Below are 21,984 nucleotides of genomic sequence, written 5' to 3' on the forward strand. Positions count from 1 at the left end.
TTCAGATGAAGAATTCTTCTTCAGTGGATTTCCCACCACCCGTTGTCCGGCTGTCATCATAAGAAACAAGCTTTCTTCTTGGTAAATATTTGATCTCAAAGTGAGCTTCTGAAGAAGTAGCTGAAGATAATGTAGAAGAGGTTGAAGACCCAACGAAAGGACAAGGAAGAAAGCTGGAAGGTATCTCATAGGGGTTGCTCTTGGCTGAAATGGATATTCCATCAGAGACAGCCTGCTTAAATCTACTGACACCATGTTCTTGTGTAGGGCACTTGGTTGTTCCTTCCAAAGTGTTACTGAATCCATTGGGAACGGAATAAGCAGAGACCACAGATAGGTCAGACGAAGCAAGTTTCATCCCTGTATCTACATCTGTCTCCTGAACTCCCTCTAAGTCATCAAGGTTTACTTTGGTTCTTGTCCTGCGACCAGAAGAAAAAGTGCTTAACAATAAGCCCAGCTTATTAAGATGAAAAGATCCAAGGCCCAGTGAAGAGCTTGTTGTGGGTAAGCAAACAAGAGACTTGCTTCGCTGAAACACATCAGAGTTGGCACAGGCACTGTCAAATTTTTTATCACAGCTTCTCAAGTCTTGCCGAGAAACACCAAGGCATTGATCAGTGTGCAGAAACATAAGGGATTCAGCTGGCCTTGAAAGACTGCTTGTTTTTTTAGCAGTCCATCTATTACTGTGAGGAACAAAACTTAGAAGTGGAACATGAGGAAGGTTCCTTGACAGCGAAGGTTGGCAACATTGATTCTGCTTAGCATATTTCTTACACCAGGCCTGCTGTGGAAAAGAGAGATGCAAAGAGCAGATTAGTAACAAATACATATTCTTGTGCGTTGCTGCTGCTATATATAATTTGCTGCGTAATTTTTAAAATCAGTAAGAGAGAAAAAGGTGCCCCAAATGCTATGTTTTAATTATCCGTTCATCGGTTTGGACTAGCTGTTTTTAATGATGAGCAGCCCAGATACCTTAGCTTAGCTGCTTTGGGACCCCATTGGGGAGGAAGGAAATAAATACACAAGACCAAGTTTGAAGGTACCGAGATTAATTTGTTGCACTGAATGCACCGATTCCCTGCCATTCTCCCCAGTGGGGACCCAAAATGGTTCACCTTGTTCTCCTTTCCTCCATTTTATCCCCACAACAACCTTGTGAGGTAGGTTTGGCTGAGAGAGTCTGATTGGTACAAGGTCACTTGAGATTACCACTATGCAGCCAGAGAGGCTTTTTTTTTACATTTGTCACTCCATTTCTATTATTTTTAACTCACATGAATGAAATCAGAACTTTCCATCATTTGAAAATCTATCCATTTGATACATTTTAATCCCATCCTGGGATCTGCTGGTTATAGTGCCAGCTTTCAGGAGATCCCCACTTTTTCTCTTTGGAACATAGGCGTAAACTATATGGGGCTGGAGGGCTCGAGCACCCCCTCAAGTTTCCCACCCGGGGCTCAGCCCCCACCGGCAATCAGTACAGGACTTCAGGGCTCAGCAACCAAGCAACCAAATAGTGACAAACTCCTTTGATGTTTTTTCCTCTAGTCTGAAAACAAGAAAGTCAGTGGTGTGGTATGATTTCCTACACCTTCTTACAAATGCTAATGAGCTAGCAGAGCAGGAATAGAATAGATAAACATCCCTCCCCACACTATCTCTGGAGACAGGAAAAATAAGGGGTGGGGACTGGGGAAAGGAAAGATTTTTTGCTGTTCAATCTATATAGGAGAAACAGATCTGGTTGGCCGAGAGGGTTGAAGGAGAACGCTTGAAAGGTAATTCTGATCTGCAATTTTTTTTGCTGTACCTTTGGACTCTCTAAATTAATTACTAAGGTTTTGATATCCAGAACACATCAGGTGGGGTAGCCATGTCGGTCAGAAGCAGCAGAACAAAGTTGGAGTCCGTGGCACGTTTAAGATCAACCAAGTTTAATTCTAGGTATAAGCTTTCATGTGCATGCACACTGTTTTATTTAGATCCAGGTGGGTAGCTGTGTTATTCTGAAGCAATAAAGTTTGACCAGTGGCACCTTTAAGACCAACAAAGTTTCATTCTAGCCTAGGTATAAGCTTTTGTGTACAACCACACTTCATCAGATACAGGTGAAACAGAATTTATGCAAAGTACAGGAGTTTTTCTTGAAAGGGCAGCTTCAGGGAGAGCTCTCTGAGCCCCACCCACCTCACAGGGTGTCTGTTGTGGGGGAAGAAGATAAAGGAGATTGTAAGCCTCTCTGAGACTCTGATTCAGAGAGAAGGGCGAGTTATAAATCTACGGTCTTTTCTTCTTCCTCCTCTTCTTCCTCCTCTTCTTCTTCCTCTTCTTACACCTCATCTCAATTTATATCCCATCCAACCCCCTAGCAAAACAAAATCCATGCCTCACATCAGAGAAATATTTGTGTCTGTGTGTAACCAGCCCCGTAGCCAAGACTTCACCCCCCCCCCCCGGACATAACATTTTAGGTGGGGGGGTGAAGTCTTGGCTGCTTCTTCCAGCTCTCTCTCTTTCATGCTCCTTGAGGGTGGGAAGAAGAGCCCGGGGACAGCGGTGGCGAAAACAGGGCTGTGGGGAGAGCTTGGGAGGCAGGGAAGAGCCCAGGGAGATCAGTGGCGGTGAAAACAGGGCTGTGGGGAGAGCTTGGGAGGCAGGGAAGAGTCTGGGGAGAGCGGTGGCAGTGAAAACAGGGCTGCAGGGAGAGCGGGGGAGGCAGGGAAGAGCCCAGGGAAAGCGGCGGTAGCAAAAACAGGGCTGTGGGAAGAGTAGGGGAGGCAGGGAAGAGTCCGAGGAGAGCAGCAACAGCAAAAACGGCTGTGGGGGAGGCAGGAAAGAGCCCGGGGAGAGCAGCAACGGCAAAAACAGGGCTGCGGGGAGAGCGAGGGAGGTAGGGAAGAGCCCAGGGAGAGTGGCGATGGTGAAAACAGGGCTGCGGGGGGAGGCAGGGAAGAGCCCAGGGATAGCGACGGTGGCAAAAATGGGGCTGCAGAGAGAGCAGGGGAGGCAGGAACGGGGTGGGAAGAGCCCAGGGAGACCGGCGATGGCGGCAAAAATGGGGCCTCAGGGAGAGCAGTGGGAAAAGGAGGGGGCACACAGGTGGAAGTGGGGGTTGGATGGAGGGACCGTGGCCCCCGGGCCCCACTGTGGCTACGGGCCTGTGTGTAACCCCAGAAACTCTAGTGTCTGAAACAATATCAAAAGGTAAGAAGGCACTGTGAAGGGGCTATAGACACCACTTTGTTGGTGTTAAAGGTGCTTTTGTTGTTCAGTCACACAGTCGAGTCCAACTGCTTACGACCCCATGGACAAAGTCATGCCAGGCCCTCCTGTCTTCCACCAATCTCTGAAGTCTGCTCAAATTCGTGTTTGTTAACATCAATAACACTGTCCAGCCATCTCATCTTTTGCTGTCCCCTTCTTCTTTTGCCTTCTGTCTTTCCTAGCATCAGATCTTCTCCAGGGAGAGCTCCCTTCTCATTTGGTGGCCGAAGTATTTCAGCTTCAGCATCTGACCTTCCAGGGAACAGTCTGAGTTGATTTCCTTTAGGACTGATTGGATTTTCCTGCAATCCAAGGGACTCTCAAGAGTCTTCCTCCAGCACCACACCTCAAAAGCATCTATTCTTCTGCGCTCTGCCTTCCTTATGGTCCAGCTCTCACAGCCATACATTACTACTGGAAATACCATTGCTTTGACTATACGGACTTTTGTTGGCAGTGGGATGTCTCTACTTTTTATTATACTGCCCAGGTTCGCCATAGCTGTCCTCCCAAGTAGCAAACATCTTTTAATTTCATGGCTACAGTCACCATCTGCAGTGATCTTGGATCCAGGAAGTGTAAAGTCTGTCAAAACTTCCATGTCTTCCCCTTCTATTTGCCAAGGTGTGATGGGGCCAGATGTCATGATCTTAGTTTTTTTTTTATGTTGAATTTCAAGCCTACTTTTGTGCTCTCACCCTCAACAAGAGGTTCTTTAGGTCCTCCTCACTTTCTGCCATTAGAGTAGTGTCATCTGCATATCTGAGGTTGTTGATGTTTTTCCTGGCAATCTTAATTCTGGCTTGTGCTTCATCCAGGCCAGCATTCCGCATGATGTACTCTGCATGTAAATTAAATAAGCAGGGTAACAATATACATCCTTGTTGAACTCCTTTTCCAAGTTGCTTCTTGACTCTTATACAGGTTCCTCAGGAGACATGTGAGGTGGTTTGGTACCCGCGTCTCTTTAAGGATTTGCCATAGTTTGTTGTGATCCACACAATCAAAGGCTTTAGCATAGTCAATGAAACAGAAACAGACGTTTTTCTGATACTCCCGTGCTTTCTCCATAATCCAGCGAATGCTGGCAATTTGATCTCTAGTTCCTCTACCTCTCCGAAACCCAGCTTGAACTTCTGGTAGTTCCCGATCTACAAACTGCTGAAGCCTAGCTTGTAGGATCTTTAACATGACCTTGCTGGCATGTGAAATGAGTGCAATGGTGCAGTAGTTTGAACATTCCTTTGCATTACCCTTCTTTGGGATTGGAATATAAACCGATCTTTTCCAATCCTGTGGCCACTGTTGTGTTTTCCAAATTTGTTGACATAATGTGTGCATCACTTTAACAGCATCATCTTTTAGGACTTTGAATAGCTCAACTGGGATACCGTCATCTCCGCTCGCTTTGTTAGTAATGTTTTCTAAAGCCCATTTGACTTCACACTCCAAGATGTCTGGCTCAAGGTCATCGATTTCACTGTCATGGTTGTCCAGGACATTGAGATCCTTCTTGTATAATTCTTCTGTGTATTCTTGCAACCTCTTCCTGATCTCTTCTGCTTCTGTTTGGTCCCTACCATTTTTGTCCTTTATCATGGCAATCTTTGCATGAAACGTTACCCTTCTTTGAGATTGGAATATAAACTGATCTTTTCCAATCCTGTGGCCACTGCTGTGTTTTCCAAATTTGTTGACATAATGTGTGCATCACTTTAACAGCATCATCTTTTAGGACTTTAAATAGTTAAAGGTGCTACTGGGCTCCAACTCAGTTCTCACATTTGTTGACTGCTTTATTATCTGTACTAGGAGTGGGGCCTGTTGTGAAGAAAAATACAACGGGCTGTAGAAGGAGGCTCTGGGCAAGTGCCTGCCACCCTTGCTGTTTTCCCACCCACCCAAGTGAAGGCACTGACCCTCCCACCCCCCCTCCCCCGCTCCTCAAAGGGTGCTAATGTCTGCCATCTAAAGAACAGTTGTAAATCTGAGTGATCTCCAGTGCCTTCATAGAGGGAAATGGCATTGTACCTGTCTGAGGTCCTATCCCTTCTCAAACCTCACCCTCTCCAGGCCTCACCCCTAACCTGGAGTTGGCAACCCTATCTCCTTTCCTTTATCTGCCCCTCTGACTTTAGCTTTCCATTGCCTTCCCCCTCCCTGCAGCCTCTAAAGTGGGGGAGCCAAAGCAGTTTGCATCATTCTCCTCTCCCCCCATGTGATCTGAACAACAACCCTGAGAGGCAAGTTAGACTGGAAGTCTATGCCTGGTCCAAAATCACCCAGTCAGCTTCCACACAAGAACCTGGGTCTGGCAGATCCCACTCTGAAGCCCTAACTTGCATGTCCTCTGTATTGCTATGTTGCAAACATATTGTACAAAGCTCAGAGACAGTTAATACAATAACACTGTATTGCTATGTTGCATACATATAGCTATAGTATTAACTAACTCTGAACTTTGTACATTGCTCAGAAATTGAGCACCCAGAAACTGTTTTGTATTCTGCCCTGGGTCAGAGACCCATGAATTTATCAAAAGTATCTGTGATGCCATAGTTTTGTCAATTTCAGTACCATCGTACTTTATCAATGAGGCAGAAACAAGACACCTGAAAGTGAAAGCCCAGGAAAACTTGTAAAATGTTCCCCTAAAGCTTTTCTGTATTGGCTTTTACTGTCAAATTTGTGACCATTGGTTTGTCCGATGCACATGAGATGTATATTTGCAGATCTTAAAGTGACTATTCTAAAAGTGAATTTCAAAAACAGGACACAGCAAGAAACCTCTGAGATACCACTATAACCACTGGCCAACTCCCACCTTTTCCTGGCTTTGGTCAGTCCATGGGCATTGTTGGGGGGGTGCTCCCTAAATTTACGGGGAGGGAGCTTCTCTATAAATTCATAGGTAGTGATAATGGAGGCCCCTCCCTGTGATGTCACTGGCTTCTTCCTATGATTTCACTGGATCAAATGCCTCTCAGCCCCCCACCCCACCCCAGGAAATTGAAAAGTCTACACCCCTGCTTTGGAATACTCTTATATTCATGAGGAGAGTCTTCAAGTTGACTTCAGCTCAAAACCACCACGCAGGCTGCTGCAGCAGCTTTCTCTTAGGCCTCCTAAAGGAGGAGGGTTTGTACAAGGCCATTAGCGCTGTGGGACAGAGAGCTGCTTGTTTTGTGTCTCAGAAACAAAGGGCGACAGCAATGCTGTCAGACTGGGCTTGGCTGTAGAATACAACAAAAGCTCTGTGTACAAACTGATACAACACTTGTCTCAGGAAGGTCACAAAAGAACAGATTCTATCCTTGTACAGAGTTACCCAGCTGCCTGATATTGTACCCATTCTTCTCCCTAACACTGTTGCTTGGAGTTGCACATCCTATAACAATGGCACCAGTCTCAAAGGATAAAACTGCCTTAGGTGCAAAATTAGGCAGTTATGGCCCTGCCTGAGGAAGTGAGCAGTGACTCACAAATGTTCCTATTGAAATTAATGTTAGTCTTTAAGATGCCACTGGACTTTTCTATAGAGCATTATTATTTTACATAGAGTAAAATGATGGTAATCATCATCCATCCAGTGGAAACCAATTCCACCTTTCTCTTGAGAATAATATCTGTGTGCCATCAAGTCAAAACCCACTCATGGCAATCCATGGACCATGGGGATTTCAAGGCAGAGATGAGCAGAGGTGGATTGCCCGTAGCAACTCCAGTCTTCCTTGGTAGTCTCCCATCGCATCCAAGCCCAGAACAGGGCTGACCCTGCTTAGTATCCAAGATCTGGTGAGATCGGAATAGGCTGGGCTATCAGACTTTCTTTCCCATAATCTTGCAAAATTATGTCATAGACACCACCAGGGTTCAACTAATATGTGCAACTTTATATTATGTATAATATGAAAAGAATCCTATGAGGAACAGGCTGCATCAGCCTGGTGAGGATTCTCTGTTCATGGACACTGCAAAAGCAGGGGATGTTTGCACTAGCAACAGAGCTTCCACATGGGAGTCTTTAAAAAAATGAAGTTTCCTCTTGCCATGTCACCAGAGGGCTTTTTGAGAGCTTTTAAAAAACCATTATAGTACTGTAACAATCACTGATTTTGGGGTACAGTTAGGTTTGAGTCCAGGAGCACCACAGAGACCAACAAGAGTTTCAGGGCAGAAGCTCAAAGCTCCCCTCCCTGACACAAGTAGAGTTGTTGAAAAAAAGGTGCCCCCTGGTGGTGGTGCCAGGAAAAACGGCAGCAGTAAGGGGAGGTACAAGGAAATGGTGCTGATGTGGCACACCTTCCCATCTGGACAGCACAATTATGTTCTTGAATCATCCTCTTCCTGGAAAAGATTATAGCACAAATTTCTACTCATTTATGTGTGTCAAAAATCATTGAAAAAAATCACAGTCCCATCCTGCTATGGCATTACATTGTCTCTACAACAACCATGCAAGTGAAAAATCATGACCCAGCAATTATATAAAACCCAAAGGATAATCAGCCACAGTATAGTTTGTTTCAGACAAAGTGCTTTTACAAGGGTCTAATTTCTGGCTTTAAAGGTCAATGAACTCACTGCTGTGCTGGCTCATGCAAAACTTCTCTGCTTCAATTCCAAAGCGTATGGAGTTTCCTCAATATGGAGAGGTTGTGTAACCTTCAATTTTCACCGTGGAGTCAATAATTTTTAACCAATGCATTTACATTATGGAATGCTATAACTGTTAATTATTTTGTCAGCAACATAGAAAAAACTGCATAGATGCATTGGCTCCCCCCCAACCCCTCCCCCACTCCAGTCTGGATGCTCAAGTGCAGAAAAACCTTTATGTGGAAGCAGCCTTAGGTAATATTTTCCAGTGGGTTTTCAAATGCTTCATGTTGTCTGCTGAGGACCCATGAATATGGCTAATAATTGTGGGAAATGCTTTAGGGTGCATTCTCCATGTTCAGTGCTGACCAAGACAGTATAAAGACTCCATTTGAATAGGGACTGCACCTAAAATTGATCCAGAACTTCAGTCTCTACTAAAGGAAAGATTAATCATGGTAGGTAAGCTTTTTTTGCAAGGTGGGCAAGTTTTTTTGTTTTTTTTTCTACCACTACCTCTGCCACTAGAAATATGAATATAGCCAGCAGAGGTGCGGAGAGCAGAATTCAGAGGGGGGGGGGGATTTTACTCCCAGAACTGGAAATATCTCTTGTGAAATATGCTCTCTTCCAGCATTATGAGTGAACAAATTTGTTATTTACAGTCTGCCTTGCTCCCCGAGACTCCAGGGAGATTACATAATGTCAACTGAAGTGGTCAGTAGGATTAGATATTTAATAAGCAATTAGATTTGCAACAATTTGGAATGGAACTGTCCTCTAAACAAAGCATAAGTGTTAAATGTGACATGTTACACAATGCAGAACACAGTATTATGTAAGTAGAACACAATGTTTCTTAAAACACTTTTGAAAATTGTTCTGGCCAGTTCATACCACTGCTAGTCTAGAGCCAAATTTCAGAAATAGTGATGCCAGTGCAACCGCCATCATGTTTAACTGTATTACTAAACAAACGGCACTGTTCATTGGGAAAATACCTTTAAACATTGCAAGAGACAGATCTCCTTCAAGCATTTTGTCTAGATTTTACCTCTCTGAGGCAAGCATGTATTGGTGGCCTTCCTGTTTCCTTTCCCAGGGAGTTTTAAGCTGCTAAATGTTTTATACTGTCTTAGTTTGTTCTGGTGTGGATTTTTCATGGTTTGCTAATTTTCACAGTTTTGTTATTTTAAGTTTTTTGTTTTACTTTTTAAGCTAGGTCTGTGAGAAAGTAGCATATATATGTTCTAAATCAGTAACCAAACAAGTCACAACAAAGAAACAGACAAGAAGTGCTAGGCCAATAAAACTTAAAAACTCTGAGGCTTCAACTCTCTCCTTCATGGCTTCCCCCTCCTTCAAAGTAGGGTCAGTTCTGGGCCCCTGCAATTCTGGGCCCCTGGGTTTGCATAAAGTGAAAGCAATACAGTACAATGGTAAAATACTTTCAAGTCTCTTCTGTTTGCAAATTGAGGTCATGCTTAATTACATCAAAGACCAGATTTGTCCTCTGGAAAGTTATTTTCTCACCCTTGATTTACCTAAGCTTCCCGATAACTGATTTACAAAATGGGTTACCAGCTAGCCACTAATCCAAATGGATGGCAGGTATACTGATCCCGGCTAAATACGATCAAATAATAAACTCTGGAGGCCGTTAGTACAATCACTGAACTAGATTCAAATCCCAGAGATGAATAACACTTAGTAGTAATGGACAGGTACAAATGAGTTGTATGGGAGTAACGAACTTTCTAACAGTGCCATCCTAAGCAGTGTTACACCCTTCTAAGCCTATTGACTTTAATGGACTTACAAGGCTGTGACTGTGCCAAGGACAGCACTGTTAATAGCTCGAGCTTGTAGAGAGGCTGAACAGAAGCAGGCCTTGATATTGTCACAGTGGTTTAATCCAGGTATAAAATCACAGCTTGTAGGAATTGAACACAGTTCACCTGGGCACTTGCATTTAAACATCACAGGGAACCAGTCTGTTTCAAGCCAGGAATCCTTAATTGTGCTCTTTGCAAAAGGGGAGGCAGGTAGAGAGGCACACATAAACCCATGCATGCCTCAGCAGAACTGAAGCTCTCTGTGACATCTGAATGTACCCTAGAGATGTCCCTACGTACCCGGAGAAGGATCTTATTCCCATCAGGATCTTCAGTTTGCCATCTGCCTTCACTGATTGGGCTGCAGGAATTGGGCAAGTGCGGTACAAGCTGCCCAATATCTTTCACTCGGAACTCCAGCACAGCCGAATCCGTGGGTTGCGGGATGTGGCCTCTCGGAAGTCTTTTCAAGGAAAACTGAATATCTATGTCCACATTAGAATAGATAAGAAATATGCAGAAGTCTGCCCTTTTCTGACAAGTCTGTCTTCTCAGTATTAATTCATAAAGCTTCATAACGTTGTCAAAGTTTTCATGACTGCAGTAGATGGTAAAGCGCACTATTTCCTTCCCATAATGCACTGGTCGAATGGCCCACAAAGGAGTCCCTTGTGCCAAGGTGAAGAAGTCCTGGCCACCTGGCATGTAAGGAAGGAAATTGCCATGCACCTGCTCTGTGTGGTGGTAACGCCAAGGTGGCCTTTGAAAGGACTTGTGGAGCTGCACAATCAGCTTTTCATCTTCCTCTTCTTGAAGAAACAGAATTACTGCAAGGGCTGGCTGAGAATTGACAGTCTTATCATGTTTCCTAGTCTTCCTTGGCATTCGCCTTTCTGCAACCTGGAAGAGCTGGAGATCTGGGTGGATCCACGACATTATATTATCAATAGCTTGCTGGAGAGCACTGGATTCTCCTGGATCTGCAATGATGTGTGCACTAACAAGAAAAGGGTCCCGTACATTCCACACAGAAAGCTCACCTGGATGGAGAAAAGGGGAGGAGGGATGGAATAGACTTTTAAAAAAAATATTGCCTTTGGAATGGCATTTAGTTAGTGAGAAATCTAACATTCTAGCTAAAAAAAAAATGAACTGTATACTGAGACATTCTTCACAGAAGTATGGCTCTGACAGGAAATGCTCCATTCATTTCCCCCATCATAAATTGCAAAGAAACCCTATAAAGATTTTGAGGTAATGTTGCCTGTGGGGTTCATTGCTGTTTCTGGCATCACCAGCATATTATAACCAAAATATATTAGGTTCTACAGTTTATAGTCCCAAAGGTCAGTATAGTAAATACCATCTCTGATAAGCTCCTATGGACAGTTAGCTGAAACAGCCACAAACATCTGGTAAAATAAGAAATACTACTACTGGCTGCCTGCATAAGGAGAATGTGACCCCATAAGAGGCTGAAATATATGGCCTAATGCCCTGGGTTCTGAGGCCTACAGGAAGAGCTACTGCTCAAGAGATGCTAGCCTTTATACAGATGATAGCCACTGAGCTCAGAATCAGTGAGGACAAGGACACATGACTTTTTGGCCATTAAAAATGCTCCTCATAGGGTTGCCAGCCTCCAGGTGGTGGCTGGAGATCTTCTGGAATTACAACTGGTCTCCAGGTTACAGAGATCAGCTCCTCTGAAGAAAATGGCTGCCTTGGATGGTGGACTCGATGGCATTATACCCCGCTGAGGTCCCTTGTTAATATAAGAAATGTATTTACTCAGATTCAAGAGTAGTCCCCCCCACACACACACACACACTTAGGCCATCAAAAAAGAGGAGTTCCTCTTACATTTACATAAAAGGTACAGTTATGTTCCATAATACTTGTGTGTGTGCGTGTGCGTGTGTAACATTTTTATAAGGGGACCATCTTACACTCAGGGTCATCTTCATTTCTGAATTGCTTTTGCTCACAGTATTTTAAGGGGCCTGTATGTTCCAGCTGGTGTCTGACAAGACATTTGACTGGCTATTGTTTGCTATATTTTTTGTTTGCATTTCTTGTTCCCACCATTCCTGACAAACCTGACACTAACTATGCTTTGTGCCCAGTGAATTCGGGAAAACTTTATACACAGGATGCTTTGGAAGAGGCCTTGAATTCATAGTCCGTGTGCACTCTTCCCCAGCTTCCAGCCAGATTCCTCCTCTACCTTCTTCAGCTGGGGCCTTTTATCCCTCTTCCTTTGGTATAACACTGACCCACTTATTGCAGTTCCTTCCTTTCCTTTGCCAACATTTACAGGCATCTGTTTAATATAAATGTGGGCAGGGAGGGGGAAAGAAACATGTGAATTAGATATGAAGAAGAAAGTGATCAAGGAGAAAACTGTAGGGTTGATTTAGATACAAATTAATGGCTTCTATGAGAGTGAAAGAAACTTTTGATTGCAGCTTGGTTTTAACAAAAGGAGCAGGAGAATAACCTCCCCCACTTCTCATGCCAGTTCAGTCCAATCTGCCTTCTGGCAAACTGTCACCAAAGCAAAAGAAAAGATCTGCATACAGATCAGGCTTCTTGGACAGAGGGTTAATCTGCAGAAAATGCTACTCTACTGAAGTATCTTTTCCAAAACCACATCATAGTTCCTACATGCCCTTCCATGCCTTTCCTAAAGTCTATTCTGTATTGCAAAAAGCAGCTTTTAAAAGGCAACTCTCATGTGCATGGAAAATTCAAAACAGTCGCCTTGGATACTCTCAAAACTAAGCAACGGAGATTATTGCCACACAAACATGCAGGGCAGAGCAGGCTGGGCAAGATTTCACAACCAGAAGTTTAGGAATTATTTTGAGTGCTAACACCCAAGCCACTACTATCTACTTTTTTCTTTTCTAGTGCTATTGCTATTCAACCCAGTGGTCTCAAACAACCACTGAGAATTTGTTTAAGCAACTAACAAAAAGCTACCAACATAATGGGATCTCCCTGACAAAATATGATAGGGTTATGCACTTGTTTTAGAATATTTCTATATTTCTCCAACAGCAGCCAAAAATCTAGTGACCCTGTATGTAACCCATCCATCTACACTGCTCAGCGGCCTAGAAATCTCAGCAGTGGGAGAAACAGAGCCCTTACTAAGTAGGGGGGAAATCAAGCTCCTGTCTATGTTTTAAAATGCAGAGCATCTTAAAAGTACAAAGTCAATAGATTAAATGTGATTAAGGTTCCAATTGCATGTTCTCTCTGTATATGGAATACCAGTATAACTGTCAAGACTGCAGATGGTAGAATATTAAGTTGTACCAACATAGAGGCACATCTATATTTAGTATAAGTTAGATCACAAAAATACACTGGTAACTGGTAGGGGAATACAAATCCTGAAGGCTGAGCAAACTCTTCTTGACCTTATTGCTGTACTTTTATAATCCAGATGTTTCAAATGAATTTCAAACAGATGTCTTAGTTAATTGACATTTATGCTGCCCATGAATTCTATTGAAATCCCAAGGCACATTAGCTTATCATTCACCAATCTATCCCAGTTGCTCTTATGATTGCCTAATTTAATAAGACTGAGCAAACTTAGCTCCAGATATGATTGCAGGATCATTAATTTTAAATTAAATGCCCTCCTCCATGTCCTAACTTTGTAAGAGATTTCACTCACTTCAACTCTTAGAACAACCCCAGCCACACATTTGGCGGCCCCACAGTAAGAGCCCCGTGGCGCAGAGTGGTAAAGCTGCAGTACTGCAGTTGGAGCCCTCTGCTCACGACCTGAGTTCGATCCCAGTGAAAGCTGGTTCAGGTAGCCAGCTCCAGGTTGACTCAGCCTTCCATCCTTCCGTGATCGGTAAAATGAGTACCCAGCTTGCTGGGGGGGGGAAGTGTAGATGACTGGGGAAGGCAATGGCAAACCACCCCGTAAAAAAGTCTGCCGTGAAAACATTGTGAAAGCAATGTCACCCCAGAGTCGAAAACGACTGGTGCTTGCACAGGGGACTACCTTTACCTTTTTAAATATACCACAAAGAAAATTAATTAGCAATCAATCAATATCCTCAGTAACAGCCTCTATCTTGTAACAGACTCTACACAGTAATGTTTAATGTTTAATTTGATTTATACCCCGCCCTCCCCGTCGATTACTCCTGTATTAAATGATTTTATTGTGATTCTGTTTTTATGTTTATGTTGCTTTAACTGTTGTTAGCTGCCCTGAGCCCATTAGGGGAGGGCAGGGTATAAATATAATAAAATTAAAATAAATAAAATCCATACACCAGCCATCTATAACGAATTAAATACTCTGAGCATTGAAGATACATATTATTGTCCTCTTGAAGGCTAAAAGAATCAAGTGATTGCTTTCCCAATGCAGTTTGCAACTCTTATTGCTGATGTCATGTCAGTTCCCCACAAAAGATCAGCACTGAACTATACCCTCAAGTATTTTAACTGAGGACCTGTTGCATAGGTAGACTATTTATAATTTATTTGATGTATTTGATTTTCTTACATCTGCATACAGGAGAACTGGCAATTTCACTGATGCAAGATAAGGCAAGTGGCAATCCTCTTGTAACAAAAAAGGATTAAGGAAATTAATATATAAATTAAATAACAGAGGATCCAAATGCACCCTTCCTTAATGCCTTTACCTAGTGAAACAGGATCTGTTAGTACAGGGGTTCCCAACCTCTGGGCCGGGGACCGGTACCAGGCCATGGCCTACTTGAAACGGGCCACGCAGCCTCACTCCCCCCCCCGCGCACAGCCTAGCCGCCCCCCCCCCCCCCCGCAGCACCTCCTCTTCCCCCCGTTTTCACCATTTTAAGGCCGAGGAAGGGAAGGAGGCAAGGGCAGCATCACTCGCTGTTGTGGCTTCTCCACCCATTAGCTGATTGGCGGGGGGTCGGGGTTGGCCTTGGAGGTGCTTCCTGGCCCCTTCCCTGGCCTTAAAATGGTGAAAATAGGGGAGGAGGAGGAGCCGAGGCTGCCTGGGGGGGCAGTGAAGGAGGGAGGGGGAAACAGGGGAGGAAGCAGCGAGGCTGCGTGGGGGTCGAAGGAGGGAGGAAGAAATGGAGGAAAACGGGAGGAGGCAGTGGCGAGGCTGCGCAGGGGGTGAAGGAGGGAGGAGGTAACACCACCGGGGGGACTGATTTGGGTGCCCCCACCCTGCCAGTCCTGGGGCTGCTCCCCGGGGTCAAAAAGACTGGGGACCTGAAGAGCCGCACCTAACTTGGGCTGTTGGATGACCATAAAGCTGATGAATGAGAAATAAAAGATGTTTGTCCACAGATACTTTTCCCAGTTTTGCCCATAGGTTATCAAAAGCATTTCTAAGATCATTAGTTGTTGTAGATTTTCCAGGCTGTATGGCTGTGGTCTTGGCATTTGTAGAACCTGATTTTTCACCAGCAGCTGTGACTGGCAGCCTCAGAGGTATATTATACAGCTGCAGGCGATACATCAGGTTCTACAATACCAAGACCACGGCCATACAGCTTGGAAAATCTACAACTAATGAACTCCGGCCATGAAAGCCTTTGACAACATATTTCTAAGATCCATGAAGGCCACATTTAATGATTCCTTATTACCAGCATATTTTCTGGTAATAAACTGTAGAACATGGCACTCACTCCCCTTTGGAAGTCAAATTGTCCTTTCCCAAGATTGTCTTGTTTTCTAACCAACATCATACAGCAGGGATGTATATAATGTACCCACAACTGACAACAGGCTAATTACTGGGGTCTGATGGGTCTCCTTTCTTGTGCACTGGCACAATGATAGCATAAGGCCAAATCCTAGGCATTATACCTGTAAAACCAGCTTTTGTAAAAACTGGTGCCAAAACTTCTGCCTAGCAAGTTCCCCCAAGGCAGTAACAGGAAACAAACATTCCCACTTGGCACCCATGGAAATCACCTAAAGATTTCCTAAAAATGTGCACCTCTGACATCATTAAGCAGTCAATGACCCGACAAAAAAACCCCCAAGAGAACTATACTCACAGCTAGAAGATGACACATGGCTGTATTCTGACCTGCAATACAAAAGTGGAAGTTCAGCAGAGCTGTTCTTCAACAAATGATTAGTGAGGATTAGGAAAGGTAGTGGACGTTACAACACTGCCAACACCATCTTTTGTGGAACCTGAGAGATCCACAGGTACTTCAGTAATCTGCCCCACATTTTCTTGGTTATCAGAGTGTCATGTTTAGGATACACAAAAACTTATACCTTGAATAAAACTCTGTTTGTCTTAAAGGTGCCACAGGATTCAAATTTTGTTTCATGCTGTCCTTGCCTATGGTCTGTCTGTCTTCCTTTCTTATCACCTCTTGAAAGACAGGCAGGCTGCCTTACTTTGGAGAGGGGGGATAACAAACTGGCCTCTTAGGGCTACTCTCCCAGGGGAAAGGCAGCTTTCTTCCACCTTACAGATGTTGCCAGTCTCTTCCAGGCTTGTAAGGTGTGGGGAGTGAACAACATCACATTTCTGTCTACCACCAGTTGGTTCACTACCAGACGCTGCAAGCCAGAAATCTGCTAGCCCCCCCCCACACACACACACACACCTAGCCTCATCTGGCTAACACCAGGAGAAGGCAAGGAGGCCCCCTGCTTAGACAGAATAAGAGCCTTCCCCAAGCCAGCCATTCGATAGAGGAAGAAATGCCAATCAAAGATGATGCTATGCAAGGCCAACCTGTGTGCATGGCAGCCTCATCAGACACTGATCTGCTGAGGTCACTTTCTATCTTTTTCCCCCTGCTTCCCCACAGCATTATGATCCATTCATGAACCTCCTGGGGCTTTCTCCATACTTTCTTAAACCTGCTTTACTTCCAAGTTTCCAGAAAGATTGCAGTAAAGCCTAGATGGCTTCTATGTGGGTGGGAAAAGCTGGATTTTCTACCCACATGGCAGCCATTTTCTCTGGGTGAGAAAAGCTGGATTTTCTCAGCAGTAGCCATTTCCTCTTCCCAGCACTGGAGTAACTGACTAGCATCATACTGATCTAACATTACAACAATACCTGTAACAGGTTATCCAGAAACTAAGATTTCCTTTAAAAACAAATCCATTGAGCAAATTTACACTGGTCTTTTTTGTGCAATATTTTTGTAGTCCCCTGTGCAAGCACCAGTTGTTTCCGACTCTGGGGTGACATTGCTTTCACAACGTTTTCACGGCAGACTTTTTACAGGTTGGTTTGCCATTGCTTTCCCCAGTCATCTACACTTTCCCCTCAGCATGCTGGCTACTCATTTTACCAACCTCGGAAGGACGGAAGGCTGAGTCAACCTGGAGCAGGCTACCTGAATCAGCTTTCGCTGGGATCAAACTCAGGTCGTGAGCAGAGGGCTCCGACTGCGGTACTGCAGCTTTACCATTGTCTAATTTACATTCATCCAGTACCATATGCCATATGCAGGATGTGATATAGTATGTGTACCATGCCTCTCTGCACTGACCTGGACAGCCCTGGCTAGTCTGATCTTGTCAGCTCTCAGAAGCTAAGTAGGGTCATTCCTGGCCAGTATTTGGATGGGATGCCTCCAAGGAATACCAGGGTTATGATGTGAAGGCAGGCAGTGGCAAACTACCTTGGAACATCTCTCATTTTGAAAACCCCACAAGCAGGGATCTTTCGTAGAAAAAGAGTTGCTGAAGCTCATTAGCACAACTCATTTGTATATGCCAGACACCCCTGACATCACCAGAAAATGTACTAAAGTGTACTAAATTATATCAGCTCAGCATCTACCTTAAAATGCTTCTTGAATTATAATTGTCATAATCAAACCTTACTCCATCATACTTTTAAAATTACTTTCTCCTTTGTGGCCATAGTGGCATGATGAAGATTTCCATCTGTCTGCTTTATATGTTTTGGTTATTTCCTCATTTTTTGTGGGGTTAAATATTTGAAAGTTTGTCAAATCTTAGAGTTCAGCAGAATTCTCACAGGGGGGTTGAAAAATGGAGCCCAGAAGCCCAGAAGCAAGTATTTTTTTTGGGGGGGGGGGGGGAAGAGAAAGAAAGAACACAATAAAATAAACTTCCAAGTTCTTCAACGAGAAAACACAAAATAAATAATGCATATTACACCAACTGCAGCATGGTTGACTTTGCTTATTTTGGATCACTTCAGAGGGAACAGTAGCACCAAAGGCAAAGAAGAAATGTGTTCTAGCTGCAAAGCATATTTCAAGCCATGGAGATTGGCAAAGTGATCTTTGGGATTCAGGACCCTACATTTGACTATAAGCCCTGTTCATAAATTACAATGAATGCACATTTTTCTTTATGTGTGTTGAATAATTTTCACATTACAGTTAACGCACATATGCTTAAATGTGTGATTGAAGCCACTCCTTTATCTGGGTACTGGTGCCCATTTCAGCTGTGGAATGTTTCAAAGGGCAGCCATGTTGGTCTGCAGTAGAATGGTTAGATCTGAGTCCAGCAACACCAGAGAGCCCAAGAAGAGTTTCAAGCTCTAAGCATCCCAGAGTCAAAGCTCTCTTCATCAGACATCAAGTGAGAAGTGAACAGACACTGGCTTTTGCTTACAAACAGATGTCTGCATGCTCATTGCCATGTATGAACAGGAAGGAGGAGCTTGGATTTATACCCTGCCCTTCACTTAGATTCTCAAAAAAGCCTACAATCTCCTTCCCTTCCCCTCCCCACAACAGACATCCTGTAACGTAGGTGGGGCTGAGAGAACTCTTTTGAGAACAGCTCTTTTGAGAACTGTGACTGACCCAAGGTCACCCAGCAGCTTCATGTGTAAGAGCAGGGAATCAAACCTGGTTCTCCAGATTCAGAGTCCACCACTCTTAAACACTACACCAAATTGGCTCTCAAATGGTTTACCAGTGAGCTGTTTTGGTTTCTAAAATCATCAGGAACTATCTTCCTTCCCTAGAACAGATCAAAATGAAAAATGTTGCCCAGTTATTTATATATACAAAGTGCACAGCCCAATGTATAATTTGTTTACACAGAAAGTGCATACACACCATTCACATACAGAGCTGGTATGATGTAAGGGTGTCATACAAGTAAAGAGACCTAAAGTTCAAATCATTGCTCCACAATAAAATTTGGTTGGGTAAGCCTTTCTCTCTCTTGGAAGGGAGTTATATACAGTAAATACTATGTGATCAGATGCCTGGATCAATGCATGCTTTGCCCATGCAATCCACCTGTTACAGGAAAAAGAAGGAGGGGGAATGAACAGATCACATGGGTGGGACATGTGCACACATTGGGACATGTGCACAAATGCATCTAAACAGTAATATATTCCATTTGCATGAGTTAGGAAACTTGACTGCAATCAACAAATCAAGCTGGAATATGAACTGGCCCCAAGATCCTGAAGTGGTCAAATTCCATGTTCCAGAGGAGTCACCATGCACCACAATACTCAATCATATTCAAATTATGTGGTATTCTCCAGACGATGGTTGCACACAGCCACACTGAATATGACAAACCCTAGAGCCAGTGAGGCTGTGTAATGTGGCTTCCTCCCTTCTCACAACTCTGCATTTTTTGATGATGCTCTTTCATGAGAAGTTCAGGCTCTTTTTGCTCTGGCTGTGCCCCATCCAGCCCCAGTCTATCTGCATCCCTAAATATTCATGAGATGGAACCCTTTTCCTCATTCATGGTCCGAGGTTTCTTACAAATAAGGTCTAAACATTTCAAAAAAAGAGAACCACATTCCACCCTCTGGGGGGAATGATCCACAGTGCAAGCAGAAATAGTGGGGTAATGGTTAGTGTGTCAGGCTAAAACCTGGGGGACCCAGGTTGGAATCCCCATTCTGCCATGGAAGCTTACTGGGTGACCTTGGACTGGTTACACTTTCTCAGCCTAGCCTACCTCACAAAGGTGCTGTTGTGAGGATCAAATGGAAGGAAAACAATGTAAAGCAATGTGGGTCCCCATGGAAGAGAAAAGTGGGAATAAACAAAAAAGCACACACATTCTCCTCACAAAACAATGTGTAGGAGAACACTAGCAATATATTTTATAACATTTAAACAAATTAGCATGGAGGTTTCATCTCTCACAGTGCATCCCATGCTTCTAACTCTTTTAACCAATGGAATTAGAAGGGTTTAATTCCGCACTATTAACGGGCAAACATAATATAACTGCACGAACCGGTACTGATCAAGGTTAGGCATGGTTTCTTTCCCCACCTGCTGTTTGATTTGGGTCCCAACTCCCAATATTAATCTTTGCCTACTACAAGTATTATTGAGAAACAGCATAGCGCAGGTTTGATTTTTACATATAATATTCTACATTTCTTCTTGCTTGCACCTGGGGAGTGAGTGGCGTCCCTCTCAATTCTGAGTCTTCCGGACAAACACACACACTGCCGGCCCGGGCTGTAACCCCATATTCTGAGGGCCGAACCACACCTTCCATACAACCCGCGCGACAGCCAGCCGACTCGGGAAGGGGGTCGACCTCCCAGAGGATCACGGCTGGGGGCTGAGAAGGAAGGCGGCGCTTCGCCCTTTTCCCGCTCCGAGGCCGTTTTAAAGGCGAGTTTGCCTTGCAAGGCTTGTCGCTCAGAGCGCGCGCACAGCAGCCGCCGCCGCAAAGAGCAGGGAATCCATAAAGCGCGGGACGAACCGCAACTGCGACCCCGCTGCCGCCGCCGCCGCCGCCATCCGAGGCCAGGACTCACCCGCCTGTCTCGGCCCCCGAGTGCGCGCCCTTGTCTTGACCGCGCCCGGCGCTGCTCCCCTTCCGGTGCATGGCTCAGCTGCTCCCGGGTCTCGAGCGGAGGATGCCGGCCGGCCGGCGGGCCAAGGAGGGCTGGGCGGTGCCGCCTCGGCGCGGGAGGCCCTTCAGACCATCTGGCGAGCGCGGCGGGAGCTCTGCCTCCTCTCCGGCCGGCCTTGAAGCCCTTCGCTTGGTCTTTTCCTGGCCTCTGCAGTGGAGAAGGGGCTCGCTTGCGTCTCTCTTGTTGTCTTTCCCCAGCAAACGGTAGCGTTCTTTTAAAGACTTATACAAAATGCACCCATGAGGCTCCCAGGATGAAATCTGCATGACATTGACTCTAAAGTAGTCTCACATGGTCTGGAACACTTCGGGTCTGGGATGGTGGCTTAAGTATAAATGCACAAGTTTATCCGATTTGTGGATTGCCTTTATCCAGTTTGCAAACTTTCCAGCTGCACCGATGAATATGAAATAGGGTTAGATAAATACACTGGGCTGGATCCAGCCAGCAATTTCATTCAGTCTGACACAATTGCCCTCTGTGTTATAGTTCTCCTCCCACATGACTTTCGTCCATGCAGATCCCATGATCCTCAGCAAAGCCGCCTTCTAGATTCTCCACTACACTGAACAAATGCCTAGTTACGATAATTTGTAGCTGTATGAAAAAAATGTTCGTGTTGTCATTAAACTCAGCACTTGCGGCAGCTGTCTTTCAGATCCTATCCAGACTCCAGGCTTGAAGCAGGCCATCATATTGTGTCTAGATCTTATGTTACACCAATGGCATGGAAATCCCAATAGCTCTGTTTCTTTCCATGCTGTTGAGCTCTGGGCTCTCCCCATAGCCTGGAAAAGTGTGGCCCAGCAGCCATTCCTACACCGTTATAAGAAGGAACTACAGATACATAAAAGGCATGGGGGTCTCAGTAATTAGGTTCATGACATTGGAGTACAATGCATGATTTGCATACAGAAGATCCTTGTGGTTCAAAGTTCAGTCCCTCTTTCTTGGACAGGATAAACTGGATGAGTGTTTCCCAGTCTTTTCTAGTATGAGGAAAAGGAAAGGTCCCCTGTGCAAGCATCAGTCATTTCCAACTCGGGTGACATTGCTTTCACATTTTCACAGCAGACTTTTTACGGGGTGGTTTGCCATTGTCTTCCCCTGTCATCTACACCCCCCCCCCCAGCAAGCTGGCTACTCATTTTACGGACCTCGGAAGGATGGAAGGCTGAGTCAACCTCAAGCCAGCTACCTGAAAAGCCAGCTTCTGCCGGGGATCGAACTCAGGTCATGAGCAGAGCTTAGGACTGCAGTACTGCAGCTTTAACACTCTGCACCACGGGGCTCTTTTCTAGTATGAGGACCCCTTTTTAACATTGGAACCCCCCCCCCCCACATGATAGTAGTTATACTGTTAATATCCACTGCTTGAGAAATACATAATGGCAAAAAAAGTTCAAAATGGCATGCTCA

At 44.6% G+C, this 21,984-nt stretch overlaps 2 protein-coding genes across 2 annotated transcripts in view; one reads left to right on the forward strand and one right to left on the reverse strand.

Annotated features, from left to right (window-relative positions):
• Window positions 1–20,640, reverse strand: FAM124A (family with sequence similarity 124 member A). The gene is made up of 4 exons (XM_060233327.1): window positions 20,467–20,640; window positions 15,755–15,786; window positions 10,011–10,750; window positions 1–790 (listed from the first exon to the last, which is right to left on the reverse strand). Exons 1-4 carry the CDS (start codon window positions 20,535–20,537, stop codon window positions 2–4), a joined length of 1,632 nt encoding a protein of 543 aa, XP_060089310.1. The 5' UTR covers window positions 20,538–20,640; the 3' UTR covers window position 1.
• The window catches only part of C1H13orf42 (chromosome 1 C13orf42 homolog), a 16,101-nt gene continuing 14,665 nt past the window's right edge, over window positions 20,549–21,984 (forward strand). Inside the window, exon 1 of the mRNA XM_060233336.1 lies at window positions 20,549–20,768. The gene's annotated coding sequence lies outside the window, so the exon portion shown is untranslated. The remainder of the gene's footprint in view (window positions 20,769–21,984) is intronic.

The sequence above is a fragment of the Heteronotia binoei genome, chromosome 1 (assembly GCF_032191835.1).
Source record: "Heteronotia binoei isolate CCM8104 ecotype False Entrance Well chromosome 1, APGP_CSIRO_Hbin_v1, whole genome shotgun sequence".
In the NCBI taxonomy this organism is placed as follows: Eukaryota; Metazoa; Chordata; class Lepidosauria; order Squamata; family Gekkonidae; genus Heteronotia; species Heteronotia binoei.

Bases quoted from the DNA above. Each gene is read 5' to 3' on its own strand.
- FAM124A (XM_060233327.1), bottom strand. From the start codon at position 20,537: ATGCACCGGAAGGGGAGCAGCGCCGGGCGCGGTCAAGACAAGGGCGCG. The intron at 15,787-20,466 runs GTGAGTCCTGGC...TTTGTATTGCAG, and splicing joins TCGGGGGCCGAGACAGGCGG to GTCAGAATACAGCCATGTGT. The intron at 10,751-15,754 runs GTGAGTATAGTT...TTCTCCATCCAG, and splicing joins CCATGTGTCATCTTCTAGCT to GTGAGCTTTCTGTGTGGAAT.